Source organism: Macrotis lagotis, chromosome 6, assembly GCF_037893015.1.
Source record: "Macrotis lagotis isolate mMagLag1 chromosome 6, bilby.v1.9.chrom.fasta, whole genome shotgun sequence".
NCBI lineage: Eukaryota > Metazoa > Chordata > Mammalia > Peramelemorphia > Peramelidae > Macrotis > Macrotis lagotis.
The window spans coordinates 90,078,933-90,093,848 of NC_133663.1; the positions used below are offsets into that span (position 1 = coordinate 90,078,933).

Consider the following 14,916-nt stretch of genomic DNA (forward strand, 5'->3'; position numbering starts at 1 on the left):
TCCAGTCAGTGTGTTTGGGCCCTCCTTGCATTCTCTCAACATGTAAATTCCAGTGGAGGATATAGACTGTCCTTTAGTTAATCCTTGCTTTTCCGATTGGATATTGTTGTCCTGACATCTTTTATGTTGATGCTGTTGTATGATATCTTATTTTTTAGTGTTTTGCAGTCTGCTTATATTCTTTCCATAAGACAAAATATCAGAGTGATGTATAATGTAGGTCTAATTATCCTAGGTTAACAAAAGAAAATCAGACAATATTATATGTATATGTGTATGCATATATATTTTATATACATATATGTATATAAATGCAGGCACATTTAAAGGATTGATCACGTAGGAAGTTTCATGGAGGCATTCTACCGAAACTAAGACCAAACCTATGGATATAGATTAAGCTCCTTCATCAGAGGCTGTGCATCTTGAAAGCCTCAGTAACTATGAATATACATACATGGAAATAAATTTACAATTGCCAACATTGTGACTAATTCAAAATAGTTCAATTAGCATTAAATGCTTAGTATATGTGAAAATATAAAATGAGAAATCAACATCATCTCAGGTCTCAAAGAGTTTGCAGTTTAAGAGAGGTAATAAGACTCAGAAATAAACATGAAGATAGAATGTGAAGAGTGATACAAAGAAAAGATTGACAAAGGATTATAAGAACTCTGAAGGAGGAGAAATTACCTTTAGGGGTTCAGGAAAGACTGGAAACTAAATTGTGAGATAAACCAACTTTATGGAGCAAAGAATAGCAAATTTGTAAAATAATAAGAGTGAGAATGACATACAATCAAAACAATTACAATCTGACTAATTAAAATAAGCTATTAATGTTGAAAATATATTAATCCAATGGATAAAAGAACAGACATTGACAGATTGTTATGATTTTCTTAAAAAAAATTGAACTGATGTAAACCAATAATCCAGAAGAAAAACTGGCTAAAAATATGAGCTAATTCGTAAAATCTCATGGAGATGTATGATCGAAAATTATGAGTGGTACTGCCTCATAAAATGGGAAAATAGGAAATAGTAGGAAGAAAAGCAAGTTTACAAAATATTTAGCAAAGTCTTCACAAAGTCAGAATATTACTGGGACATTTAAGGATAAACTTGGAAGGAAAATGACTATGGGATGAAAAAGAGAAAAGGTATGTCAAGATTATCTTAAACAAACTTATCTGCCTCGATGAAAGTGGAATCAACACATTGAGATTCAATTATAATCCCTGATGTGGTGCTGGAGAAAGTTGGAATGCCATTAAGGAAAAGGATGATGAGAACAGATAAGTGTTCACAGAGTAGACTCATGTACTACCAGCAGCACAGTTTTGAAGGCAATGAGTTTGATTCACAAGATATTTGGCAGAGAAAGAACACTAAATTTTGGGGGTAGGGGAGAAAAGTACCAACTAAAAAAAGATTGAGAAAATATTCAAATTACTAACCCATATGCATACTTGCACATTGTTACAAAGTCTTTGAGAATAATCTGTACATGCATCAAGGTCATCCTTAACATACCAGGAAGGAGCAGGCAGCCTTTCACAAATAAATTCTGTAGCAGACTACATTTTCTCAAGATTGCAATTGATTAAAAATATCAAGAATATAAGATCCCCCTCAATTTATTGTTTGCTGTCTATGAAAAAAGTTATATTAACTGCCCTAAAGGCTCTTCTCCAATAAGGCATCTTCAATAGAAATAACAAAATACATAAGATTCCTTAAGAGATGTGATAATAAAGACAATCTTGTTCAATGATCCTATGACTAAGTGAGTTATGAAACAGTTTGCCTAGAGTATTTGTGGCTCTCAGAGAAGATAAATATACAGAGAGAGGGAGAGAGAGAGTCCAAATGGAAGAAGGATTCCCAATGGATAATGAAGTCTTCCAAATACTCTTCCTTGCAGATGATCTAATGATTCTACCAATTCCTGCAACATCTCCTAAATGAAAATGATAAATAATTTAGAAGAATTTAGCCTATGTTCCAGGGAAAAACTAAGTGGAAGGAGAATGACTATAGTAAAGATTATGATGTACTTATTACTTGCATGAACCATAGAGCTACCTTAGTAATATCTATATCTTGGACAAGTACTGTGGATGGACAATGAACAGTTGGAAAGTGAGTTGGATTGCCTTTAGGAAACTGTTTTCAAATGACCTGAAACTTTTCTTTGAAGCAAAGGCTTATATTTTTAATGTAGATATTCTTCTGGTGATCTTATATGACAATAAGTCATGGAATACCAGTTTCAAACTAAAGTTATAGTTCACTGAAAGGTCAACAGAGAGGTGTTTGGTGAATATGAATAGGTTACAACAGGTTATACTGCATAAAGGATGTTGTCAGAAAGATAAATGACTGGAAAAGGTCTATCACTGAGAGCTAAGAGTAGTTAATATTCTATCTCTGAAAAGCATAGACTCTAGATTCTAGAGGAAGGTCCATAGCACATTGGGTAGACTCTTTCTGGATGATTTATAGGAAGATATAGGCAAGAGTTAAAAAGGATGAAAAGGTGTGGGAGAATTATAATCTGTACAGTTAGAAGTAGTCCCCTCAAGGTGGCTAGGTGGCACAGTGGATAGAGCACTGGCCCTGGAGTCAGAAGTACCTGAGTTCAAATCTGGCCTTAGATGCTTAATAATTACCTAGCTGTGTGGCCTTGGGCAAGCCACTTAACTCCATTTGCCTTGCAAAAACCTTAAAAAAAAAGTAGTCCCCTCATTGCTGAAATTATAGAAATAACTTGAAAGATGCTTTAATATCCTCAATATGTATCTTTTTTCTTTTTTAAAAAGTAGTTTTTTTGATGTTTCACTTTCATATAATTTTCACTTCTCCACATATATTGAGGTCATCCTTGACCACACCTCCTTAGTTGAAGCTTCCTTTTACCTTATAAAGCATATAAGCAAAAACAAGCAATACAGACTAAACCTGATAGTGAGAGAAACATTTTGCTATCTTTGTCTCTTATTTCTATGCCAAGAAGAAGAGGAAGATATGTTTCATTTGGATCATTTTTTTGAGGGAAGTTAGCTCAAGGTGACCTTGGCATGAGTTATAATTTGTTTTTTTTGTAATTTTCTATAGCACACAGTAATGTGCTGTACAAGCACAAATAAGAACATCTGGTGAACAGCCATGAATCTGAGAACTCATTAACTTGGGTGCTCACTCCTGCAGTACAGGTCACATCTCATTCATGCCTGCCTAGTCTGTATAACTCTTATCCATATTCTTCTATAAATCTGCCACAATTCTATAATTACCTTCTATAAATCTGTCCACCCTATGTCCTAGGGGCCTTCCTCTTGTTCTCTGAACATTGCATGGATACCAGTGGAACCTGTGTGATTTCCATAGTATATTCTATTTCAAAATCTAATCTAGTTTTATGGTCTAAAGTTTCTTAGTATTCATTTGTGAAATCTGATTTTTTTTTTGCTAAATATTGGTAATTCCAATTAAAGTTCAACTCTGATGCTTTATGGTGGCATGGAGACAGAACTGGCTCCCAAAGGCTATCCTAGTGGAACATATGCTCTAGCAGTCTCTAACAGTAAGGAAAATCTAATACAGACCTGGTAATGCTCATATGTCCCTAGTCCAAGGACCAGTCTTCCTAGATTTGGAGAAGCTAGTTACTAGCTTGGCTACAGGGTGATAGATTTTTCTGGTTATTGCAACTCTCAAAGTCATGAAAAAATTGTGATTTGCTTCAGTGGAGGGATTTCCCACACTGAAGAATTCACAGAGTCCTAATGTACAGCACTTGTGGCTGCCAACAATCAGCTTTGTTTTGTAACAGCATTGTTAATGGCTCACAGCTAAAGGCCATGGTAAAATTAGAAAATTTCCCTGAAATCTTGGTCAGTTATTTCCTATTTAAAGCATTGTTTCTGTGAGAAAATTTTCTTGTAAATTTTTTCACCTAACATTTTTCTGAGCTAGAACCAATTAACCAAAAATATTTGCCAATAATTTTTTTTTTACCAAAAATTCTCCACAGGAGTCTTTGAAAAGGATCTTTGCAGAAATATCATTTCAGAATGCTTTCCTAAGATCATTTACTAAGTTACTTTCCTAGTCTTTAAAACTATATATGTACAATATTTGATATCTAAAGTCCTGGACCTTTAGGAAAAGAGGAGAGAGAAATATCCTTCTCTTTCCCAGGGTCAAGCTTCTTGGCCATTGTTATTTTCATTTACATTGTTGTAGCCAGAGTTGTGCTGGTAAATATTTAATAGCCATCATTCCAAAATGTGCTACTACTTTTATAAATAACAATAGAAACTTCTGAGGCATCCAATTGGACATTTTCAAAAGATTATAAATAAAAGGAAATATCACTATCTTAAATGTTTAAATTTCCCCTTTCTGTAGGAGCAGAGTAACTTTAGTGAATTTGTTTTTGGTTTCCTGGAGTAAATTATGCATAGTTAATGTTTGATTTTTCTCCCCAGACAGGGAAGACTATAGCATCCACTAAAATTTGAATTTTGAGAGGGACTTATGTAGAAATTTAGGGAAGAATTGACATCAAGAAATTCCTGAAAGGATCTTTTCAATATCTTACAAACTATGAATTAACTCAATAAAAGACAGGAAAACTTTCAATACAATTAAAGGAAACAAAATTTTTATCATTTGTGAAAGCTATAATAACCTTATGGGCTCCTGTCAGGCAATCAATTTCAACTTCAGAACAGGCAGCTCCATCGACGTAGTATGGAAATGGGTCTCCTTCCCCTTTCTCCCAGTCCATGTTTGCCTTATAGCCTCTGGTGAAAGCAATAAAGCCTGTGATGTTAGCTTTACTGTGAGTATAACATGATAGATTTTTATTTTTAAACCTTTTATTGGTATTTTTTGAATATAATTTTCATTTACAACTGAGAGCTATAATTTTTCCCCTCTTCCCCAGTGAGTCATCCTTGATAATAAAGAACCAAAAAAAGAAAGGAAAAAAAGTTTAGTTAAATCAACACATCAAGTGAATATGACAATTTATACAGCTTTTAATACCTAAAGTCCCTTGACCTTTGCAAAGAAGGGACCTTCTTCCCTAGGGCCAAGCTTTGTGGACATTAAAGTTATACCTTTTTTGTTTCATTTTTTTGTTATTTACATTTTGATTATTGCTAGAGGTATGCTGATAAATATTTAGCTACCACCTCTCCAAAATAATGTAGGTGTGCTGGTAATCATTTAACAACTATCTCTCCAAAAAATGTAAACACACTTTTAAATTTAAATTAAATTAAAATATTAATATTTTCTCCACACTTTCTTAAGTCCAAACAACCAACAAAACAACAAATCAATCTCTAATTTATAACATTTGTTGATTTCTGAAATGTAAATGTTCATACTATTAATTTAGCAATGGGGTCTTTGTAGCCATTGTGTAGATTGTTTTCTAAGCACTTACTTTATTCCACATCAGTTCATGTCTTATCCTTCTCTGGAGTCTTCATACCCATTATGTCTTATGACAACAATATTCAATTATATTTATGTCCTACCACTTGTTTAGATATTTTACTTTCATGAACAACTACTTTGTTTCCTTTTTTCAACTAACAAAAAAGTGTTGCTATGAATATTTTGTATATGAGACCTTCCTTTCTGTCTTTGTCCTCTTTGAGGATTGTATTTAATAGTGGAATCTCTGAGACAAAGGATAAGGATATTTTTAAAACTTAAAAGAATATGATTTCAAATTGCCTTGGACCAATTCATAGCTTCAGCAACAATTATTAGGATACCAATTTTTCTGTAGCCCCTCTGGCATTGTTTCCATCTTTTGTTATCTTTGCTAATTTTCTAGGTGAAAATTTAGAATTATTTTGATTTATATTTCTCTTATTGATTAGGATTTGGTGCCATCTTTCATATTTTATCCTCCAAGATATTCTGTCCTCTTTGAATTTTTGTGATACTATACTTTTGATTCTTTTTTTTTAACCAGTTTAAGTGCTCCACAGTCTCCTATATTAGATAATGATCTTTATTATGTCCTCATTGTGGGTGTACCCCAAGACATGGCCTTCTTCCCTCCCTTCCTCCTTCTGTGCCTTCCTCCCTTCCTTCCTTCCTTCTTTTCTTCCTTCCTTCCTTACTACCCATCTGGGGTTTTCTTGGCAAAGATACTGGAATGGTTTGTCATTTCCTTCTCCAGCTTATTTTATAGATGAGGAAACTGAGGCAAACAGAATTAAATGACTTGCCCAGGGTCACAGTTCTATAGAGGGTACCACAATTCTTCTAGCCTTCAGTTCCATAACCTTAATATTATTCTCACTTCCCCACTCTCCCAAGACATTGAATTACAATTCAATCTGTTATCAAGGGCTTGCCATTTCTATTTCCATACAATTGAATTTTTTTTCTATTTGTTATACTTAGCACTCTATTTCTTCTTTTGGTGACATTTTCCCTGGATGCTCCCCCTTTTCCTCCCTGCCTGGGTATTCCTTTCTCACCTCTGCTTCACACAAACCCTCACTTCCTTCAAGTCTTTCAGGCTCAAGTACCCTGTTCTACAGGATGTAGAACGCCTGATCTCCCAAATGGTGCTGACTTCCCTCCCTAATTCATTTATATCTATTTTGTATTTATTTTTTTCTGTATATATATGTGTTATATATGTGCTATTCTTATTTGATAGAATGTAAGTTCCTTGATATCAGGAACAGTTTCATTTTTGTCTTTGTCAAGCTCAGGTGTCTGATACACAGGAGACAAAATGGATGCTTATTGGTGGCTCCATTGAAATTAGAATGATCAATTAAGACTTAATGGATCATGTAACATTTGAGTGAAGGTGTTATTTCAGATACCCCCTCGCCTGGTGTTGTCTGTCTAGGCTTTAGTTGTATTCACCCTGGAGACTGAAACTTTCCTTTTTGTTTCCCCAATTTTCACATCACATTAGGATTTATACAGTGTTTTTCTCATAATAATGGAGTGAGAATAGGAAGTATAAATACTATTATTACCATATTATGGATGAGGAAACTGCAGCTCAAAAAGTTTGATGGAAATAACTTTAGGCTTTAAGTTAGAAGTCATGACTTCAAGTTTCTGGAATAATAACTAATAATTAATATGGAAATATGTTTTGCATGACTGTCCATTTATAACCTTCTCAATGAAGCACAAAGGGAGGGGAGGGGAGGAGAGAATTTAGAACCCAAAATTGTAAAAATAAAGGTTAAAAATTCTCTTTTTGAGGGGCGGCTAGGTGGTGTAGTAGATAAAGCACCGGCCCTAGAGTCAGGAGTACCTGGGTTCAAATCTGGTCTCAGACACTTAATAATTACCCAGCTGTGTGGCCTTGGGCAAGTCATGTAACCCCACTGCCTTGCAAAAACTAAAAAAATTCTTTTTGTGTAATTGAAAAATATTAATTAAATTAATAAAAATAAATAAAATATTAATATTAAAATTTTTAAAAATAACTTGTGACTTTGAGAATGCTAATAGTTATTACTAAATATTCTATCTTTTTACAAAGCTATAATTGCAATTAAAAATACAGTGAAATAATAAAATATTGCCATATGGCCTCTTTTTGTATGTGATTATTTTTCACAAGCTGCATTTCCAGGCCAGCCTGGAATTTTTCACAAAAGTTTCCATTTACATAAGATTTTATGAGCCTATAGATTCAGATCTAGAAGGGATCTTAAAAATCTTCTAGTTAAATCTCTTCATTTTACATATGGAGAAACTGAGTCTCAGGGAGTTGAAGTGACTTTCCTGAGGTGTTAAATGGTAGAGCAAGGATTAACATTCAAGACCCAAATTCAGCAGTTTTTGAGTTAAGTATTTTTACACACATACCATTTGAGTTCCACAAGAACCCTATAACAATTGAGGAAATTAAACCTTTGAGAAGCTAGCTTGTTATACTCAACACCAGAGACAGATTCTACCTAGATCCTCATCTTTTAACTCACAAATTCCTGGCTCTTTCTACTAAACTACCAAATCTTAGAGTACCTTTGGTGATCAGCAATTCTAAAAATGTGTTCTCTGATTCTTGAGGATCTTTGAGAAACTTTCAGGGACCTTTGAGGTCAGAACTTTTTCATAATATTAAGAAATTATTTGCCTATGAAAATACTCCTTCCTTTTCCAGTTACATATTGTTATATATTTTCTTTATACGCTTTAAGTTGAAATAAAATGTCATAACATATTGAATATAAAAGAAGATATGAAATGCCATCTATCTTCTATTAAGTCAGATGTTACAAAGATTTGCAAAAATATGTTAAAGCATGTAATTTTTTTTGGTTTGGAAAAATATAAAATTTTTTTTAAAAATTATATTTTGCAGAAAATATAACAATTATTTTTTCATAAAATGCTACTTAAGTTAGCATGGTTTTTTTTTGGTTTGTTTTGATTTTTAGGTTTTTGCAAAGCAAATGGGGTTAAGTGGCTTGCCCAAGGTCACATAGCTAAGTAATTATTAAGTGTCTGAGGCCGGATTTGAACTCAGGTACTCCTGACTCCAGGGCTGGTGCTCTATCCACGAAGCCACCTAACCGCCCCTTAACTTAACATATAATGGGTTTATAATTGTTACTTTAAAATGAATTAATGATAAGCATTTTCAAAATTATCAGTTTTAATTTCTAATGTAACAAATACTAATAGATATAACTCAAATGATCCAAAGTTCTTCTGGGCCCTTAGTAATTTTTAAAAGTGCAAAGGGGTGCTGAGACCAGCAAAACGTTTGAGAACTGCTGAACTAGGCTAATTCTCCATATTATACAGATAAGGAAATGGATCCAGAAGTCAAGTGGCATCTCTAGATAGGCACAGACCTGAAATTTCCAAAAAAAAAAAAAAAAAAAAAAAAGAGAGAAGTTTTACCTGAAATAACCTGTAGCTGAAAGGCTGATTCTTTTTTCAAATGCTTCTTCAACCTGCAGGATGGACATATGCAAAGTAAACTGATGGAGGAACCATCCTGTCAGGTCCAATGCCTAGGGTATGAGTGATACTATGCACTTGGGAAAATGGGAGGTTATTGAACCTGAGATATGCTGACACTTCACCCTCCAGAGCAGAGACTAGGCTGGTGGCTACTTAATTCTTTCCATTCTGGAATTCCTGCTCTGGGCTTGTATAGTTCTGTTTGGGTGAGTGACTCCCATGGTCCATGATGGCTAGCTGCCCCAGTCATGCTTCATGCTTCATACCTGCCCATTTTCTTCTGTGCCTTCTCTCCCTAATCTCTGTAACTTTTATCCAGGTCTGAAATCTTTTCAAATCCGTACTGTCATTGTTTCTGGAAAGAGTGTCAATCTGTCCTTCTGTGTTTGCACTCACCAATCCTATATCTTTCTTTCTTTGTTTCTCTCCTCCTTTCTCTCTCACTTTTTCTACCTTTCTTTCCTTCCTTTTTTCTATCTTCTTTCTTCCTTTCTACTTTTTCCTTTCCTTCCTCCCTTTTTTCTTCTTCCTTCTTTCCTTTTTCTTTCTTTCCATCTTTTATTTTTTATCATGAATTTAATTTTTCTCAGAGATTTGTATCAGAAATTGTGAACTTTTAGTTACATATAATTTGCTTTTTTTGAGACACATAATTGGATATATATGTTTAAAAAAATCAAGCAAATTTACAACTTTCTGATTTTTTAAACCAAAATAACCCTTCTGGTTACTGCATATCTGTATGTGTTGTTTTATCATTATAATGTAAACTCCTTGAGGTTAAAAACTCTCTCACTTTTGTATTTATATCACCAGAGCTTAATACTGTGGTTGGCTCATAGTGAGTGCTTAATGAGTACTTTTTCTTTCTTTCATTCATTCATTTATTCATTCATTCATTCATTCATAGAACTGTAACCAGATGTTTAGGTTAGGCTATATACTCAGATGTTTGAAGGCCACAAAAGTCATGAGGTAGCTTTTGTCATAAAATGACTATGCTCAGCCTCTTGTGCCATCTAGAAAAGCAGACTATGTACTGTTTGGAGTAAAATAGGAAAATTCTCTTCTTGCCAGCTGACTAGTGTTTTGTTTTGTTTTTTTTGAAGCTGGGGAAAGAGAGAAGTTTTTCTAATATCTAAAATTATATCTCAGAGTGTATTTCCCAGAGAAGCAATTTTATAAATGGTGTTTGGGTTCATGCTAGTCCAGAGAAGTTTGAGGGAGTTCACTAGCAGAGACTTCATAAGTTACATTAGGCATCCTTTTACTCCCTCTTCTTCCTCAGGGATTGGCAACCCACAAAAAGATAGATACACATTCATATTTGTTATAAACATATCTATATATATGTATGTGTATATACACATGTATAAGTATAAATACAAACATATGTGTATACATCTGTTATCTTTTTTCAGCTAGCTATCATCCATCCATCCATCCATTCATCCATCACATCAATAAGGCTTGGCATACATAATGTAATTTATGAGCTGATTAATGATTGGATTTTTTAGGTGTTAGAAAATTTTGGGTGGGATATTCTTGGGAAGTATTCTGATGAAATTAGATATATTATTAGAGAGATGAAGATGTTAGATTTACTTTCACTGACACATATTCACTATTTATTAAGCCTTTTGTTTCTCTCCTCGTCAACCCAAACAACCAACTTTTATTTTGGTTTCAGTTTTCCTTTTTATTCAAACATGTTAGATGAGTGAGTTTGCAAAGATACATATTTAACTTCTGTCTTCTTCTGAGCTTTGTTTTTCCCTTCCCTAGATGTGTACAGGTGAATGCTTTATTTAGGCATGCATACATACATTTAGGGACAGTTTATTCAATCACTTAGAGCTCAGCTGAGGAAAGACAATAGGGCCTCCAGCATTTCTGATACTAGAACAGTTGTCTTTGCCCTGTATTAGACCTGCCTCTTTAAGTAAATGTCAATTTGTACCAGTCTTCCTGGATTTATTTCTTTTTCTCAGAAGTAAATGGGGATAGCATACTTACCCAGTCTTCCCATGTGCCTTCAGGATTTTTCTTAATTATGGGCTCAAGGCGTTTCAGGAGAATCTGACAAGCATTCTTGTTGGGGTAACAATGGGAAAAATCATATTGGAAAAACATTCATTCATTCAACTTTGAATAGAAATTAGTTGAAACTAATTCACATTTCTATAATTAGTTACATTAGGGACTTTTAGAATAGGAACATAGATTTAGATGGTACTTTTGAAGTCATTGAGTTCAACTTCTTTATTTTACAGATGAGAAAACTGAGACTCAAATGACTTGTCCAGGATCATATAGTTAGAGTTTTTAAGGTGAAATTTGGATATAGGTTTGATTCCAAGTCCAGAGTTCTAGGCATTACATTAGATTATCGTTCTTTTCTTTCTTTATTCCCAATCTGTCTATGAATGTGCCTTCACTTCTATCCTTTTTTTTTCAGGTTCTTCTTTGAGATCCCTCAGATTTTTCCGATCTCTTCCTCTATTTTTTGTATCTGTGTTTTCTTTCACCTATTTCTAGCATTATCTCCTACTTCTCCTGGACCAAACCATCCTATATTTAATCATATTTCCTGCATAGTTTTTAGTGATACTAACCACCTTTTTGTCAATATCAACCATTTTTTCAAATCTAAAATAGTAACAATGCCTTTCTTATTCTTGCCATCTTTAGTCACTGATGGAAGTATTTGTTTTAGACATGAGTTGAAGAATGATGATCATGCCAAGTTTTCTATCAGATTATATGTGGTAATATTAAAAATGGTATAAGAATCCCCAAATGGGTCCTGATTGTACTTCTTTCTCCTAGTCACTGCAAGCTCTGAACTCCATAGAATGAGTTAGATCTTTGCTTTTTCCCATAATTCCCATGTGCTTTGTGTTGGTTCTCTACTGGTCCCAGTTTTGACTAAATGAAGCTCTTATAAGTTTTTGGTTCCCTCCAGCTTTCATTCTGACCATCTAATCTTCTATGTCTGTCCTTTCACCTCCTTCAATATATCATCTCCTACTTCTTATGGATCAAACCTTCCTACATTTATTCACATCTAATTGAAGTCATACCTAAGCAAAAATTCCCTCTGTAAAATAACCATATGAATGATCATCTGGCCTTGTTTGAAGACCTATAGCAAGGGGGGACCCACTACCATCTCTATTAGTTATTTCTACTTTTATTGTTTGGAAGCATTTCCTGACATAGGCATGCCATGCCATTGAACATGAATGGAATAGGCTTGTGCCCTGGTTCCTTTAGTGGGGCCACTTGTTTTCTAGTCTTTTGCTAATGGACATGGATAAGCAGCAGTTCCTAATTAGTCCCTTCATCCCCATGACCAGGAGTTATGTTAAGCATGTTTTCTTATTGAGCCAAGAAGAGCAACATACTCAGAAGCTCATGAAAGAAAATGAGGACATTTTAAAAAAATGTTATTCCTGATTCTGCTCACTTTCCAAGGGGACCAAGAGACTCATAATCTAGAGCTATTGGTCACATAGATCTTTTAGCTTGAGACCAGAGCTTATGTACTTCAGCAGAAGGGACATTGTATATTCCATGGTATGGCCTCCACTATATTGACATCAAATCTCAAACTGCCTCTTTGCAATTTATGCCTATTGTTTTAAATTCTGTCCTTTGAGGTAAAGGACAAGTTATCTTCCTTGTGATTACCTTTCAACTACATCAACACTGCTATCACTTCTAAGTCTTGTTTTCTTTGGACTAAACACCACTTCTCTACTTCTCTTTTTCATCACCTAAGTTGCGTTTCCATTAAGACTTGAAAAGTAGTTTCTCTTAGATAACAACTCCAGGACTGGTACTAACCATCTTTTACATGTCATTGTGGTGGGCAACTGATCTAGACTTTGTCACCCTACATACCCATATTGGCCATAGGAAAGTTACAGACAAAGGAAAAGGGGAAAAACGGTAATAGTTGTAACCTGCACAGCCTTCCCGTTGACGTCAGCACCAATGGATGCCGCAGTAGCAATAGTGTTAGGCACTGTGGCTGTATTTGTTTCACAGAAGTGCATATATGACATGGGTATCTTTAGTTCACGGCTGGCAATCTATTGGGAAAATAAACATTTTAAAGGAGCAATATTTGTGCCAAATAGTCAATAAAAAAGAACAATATATTATATTATTTATGCAATGCTACCACTTCTCAATAAATTGATAATGATATACCTGCTATGTGGTGGGAATATAAAGAGAAAAGCAAAACAGCCTATAACCTGAAGGAAATTGCATTAAGATACTATATATCTTGAGCCATAAAAAGGTAGATATAAGGTATTTTAGGGGAAGATAATAGTAGCTGGAAGATCAGGTAAGATTTCTGCAAATTTATTTAACATTGTATATTATTTATAATTATGTTATATATTTATTTACATAATTTTATTAATTTAATTATTTAAGTTTAGTCTTGAAGGAAACTGAGGCAGAGGTGAAAGAGCATTATAGATATAGGGGAAAACTAGAGAAAAACATGGAAATGGGAGATGGAAGCAGCAATAACTGGCAAATTAACATGAATGGATGATAGAATATATGGAGAAGAGTAAAATGAGAGAGGCTTGGAAATGTAGAAAAAAGTCAGTTTGGGAAGAGCTTTAAAATGCCAGAAGCATTTAATAGCTGAATGGATTGGATTAGGGAGAGATTTAAGGAACAGAGATTAGAAGACTTTTTGATCTGATTTAAGGTAGAAGGTACATGAGAGAAGAGAAGGGGAAAATATACAAGTTTCTATGGTAGACATAGAAAATGCATGATTTAATAGCTGATTAATGAGGGTGGTGAATGAGAGTGAGGATGTCATGGAGTTTGTGAATCTGGTGGTAGAAGGATGGTGGTATTCTTGTGATGTGGGACTGGAGAGAGTCTTGGTATAGAAAAGAGGGCCCAGGATTTTGAATACACCCACTGATAGTGGCTAGGAGGTGGATGAAGACTGAACAAAAGAAACTGAGGAGTGGTCAGACAGGTAGGAGGAGAACCAAGAGGAGGGTCATGAAAATTTAGAAAAGAGTGGGAGATTACCTACAGAAAGATACAACAGAAAAGCCATCAAAAATGAAGATTAAGATAAGTCCACTTGGTTTAGTAACATCTAATTTGATGTTAGTAAATACTAAACTCACTTAGAGAGATATCAAGTTATGATGTCACCTTTGTATTATTACCCAGTCTTTCTTCTATTCAAATTTTTTGGTGTTCAATTGTTTGGTCAAGTCTGACTCTTTGTGATCCTGTGGACCATACTGTCCATGGAGTTTTCTTGGCAAAGGTACTGGAATGGTTTCATCATTTTCTGCTTCAGTGGTTTAAGGCAAACAGAGATTAAGTGACTTGCCCAGGGCCATATAGCTAGTAAGTGTCTGAGGCCAATTTCAGATTTTAACTTTGTGCATTATTTATGAGATGTTCTAAGAATTTCACTATATTATATTTCAGAAATATCATCATCATCATCATCAATATGCATATATTCATTCTAGGGCTGTCTGGGTGGAGGTTTTTCAAATTTCTTTAGGGCCCATAGTGAGGAGAGAGAGATCTTAAAAATAATGATGATGATAATCACAATCATAATCAGAGCATTTTTACATAATGCTTACTATGTGCCAGGAAATTTACAAATATTATAATTTGATTCTCACAATAATTCTGAGAGGTAGATGCTATTATTATCTCCATTTTATAGATGAGAGAACTGTTAAGTGATTTGCCCAAGGTCACACAGCTGGATTTTGTCCCAGGTCTAGCTGACTCTAGACCAAGTGATCATTCCAGGGGTCCACCAAATTGCCTTTCAACAGAGAAAACTTCTAGAAATATTATGGGTATCTGGAAGCAGGGGAAGGAGCATGGCTTTTAATGCCAAAA

The 14,916-nt window shown here is 34.4% G+C and overlaps 1 protein-coding gene across 3 annotated transcripts in view; it reads right to left on the minus strand.

The window, feature by feature from the left end:
• The window catches only part of LOC141491090 (aldehyde oxidase 2-like), a 144,924-nt gene that overhangs the window by 37,023 nt on the left and 92,985 nt on the right, over positions 1 to 14,916 (minus strand). For 2 of the 3 annotated variants that reach the window (XM_074191678.1, XM_074191679.1), the window contains 4 exons: positions 12,963 to 13,091; positions 11,011 to 11,085; positions 8,929 to 8,981; positions 4,703 to 4,817 (listed from right to left, as the gene is read on the minus strand). In XM_074191678.1, the coding sequence (XP_074047779.1) occupies positions 4,703 to 4,817; positions 8,929 to 8,981; positions 11,011 to 11,085; positions 12,963 to 13,091 (372 nt within the window). The remainder of the gene's footprint in view (positions 1 to 4,702; positions 4,818 to 8,928; positions 8,982 to 11,010; positions 11,086 to 12,962; positions 13,092 to 14,916) is intronic. The other variant, XM_074191680.1, reaches the window with a different exon arrangement.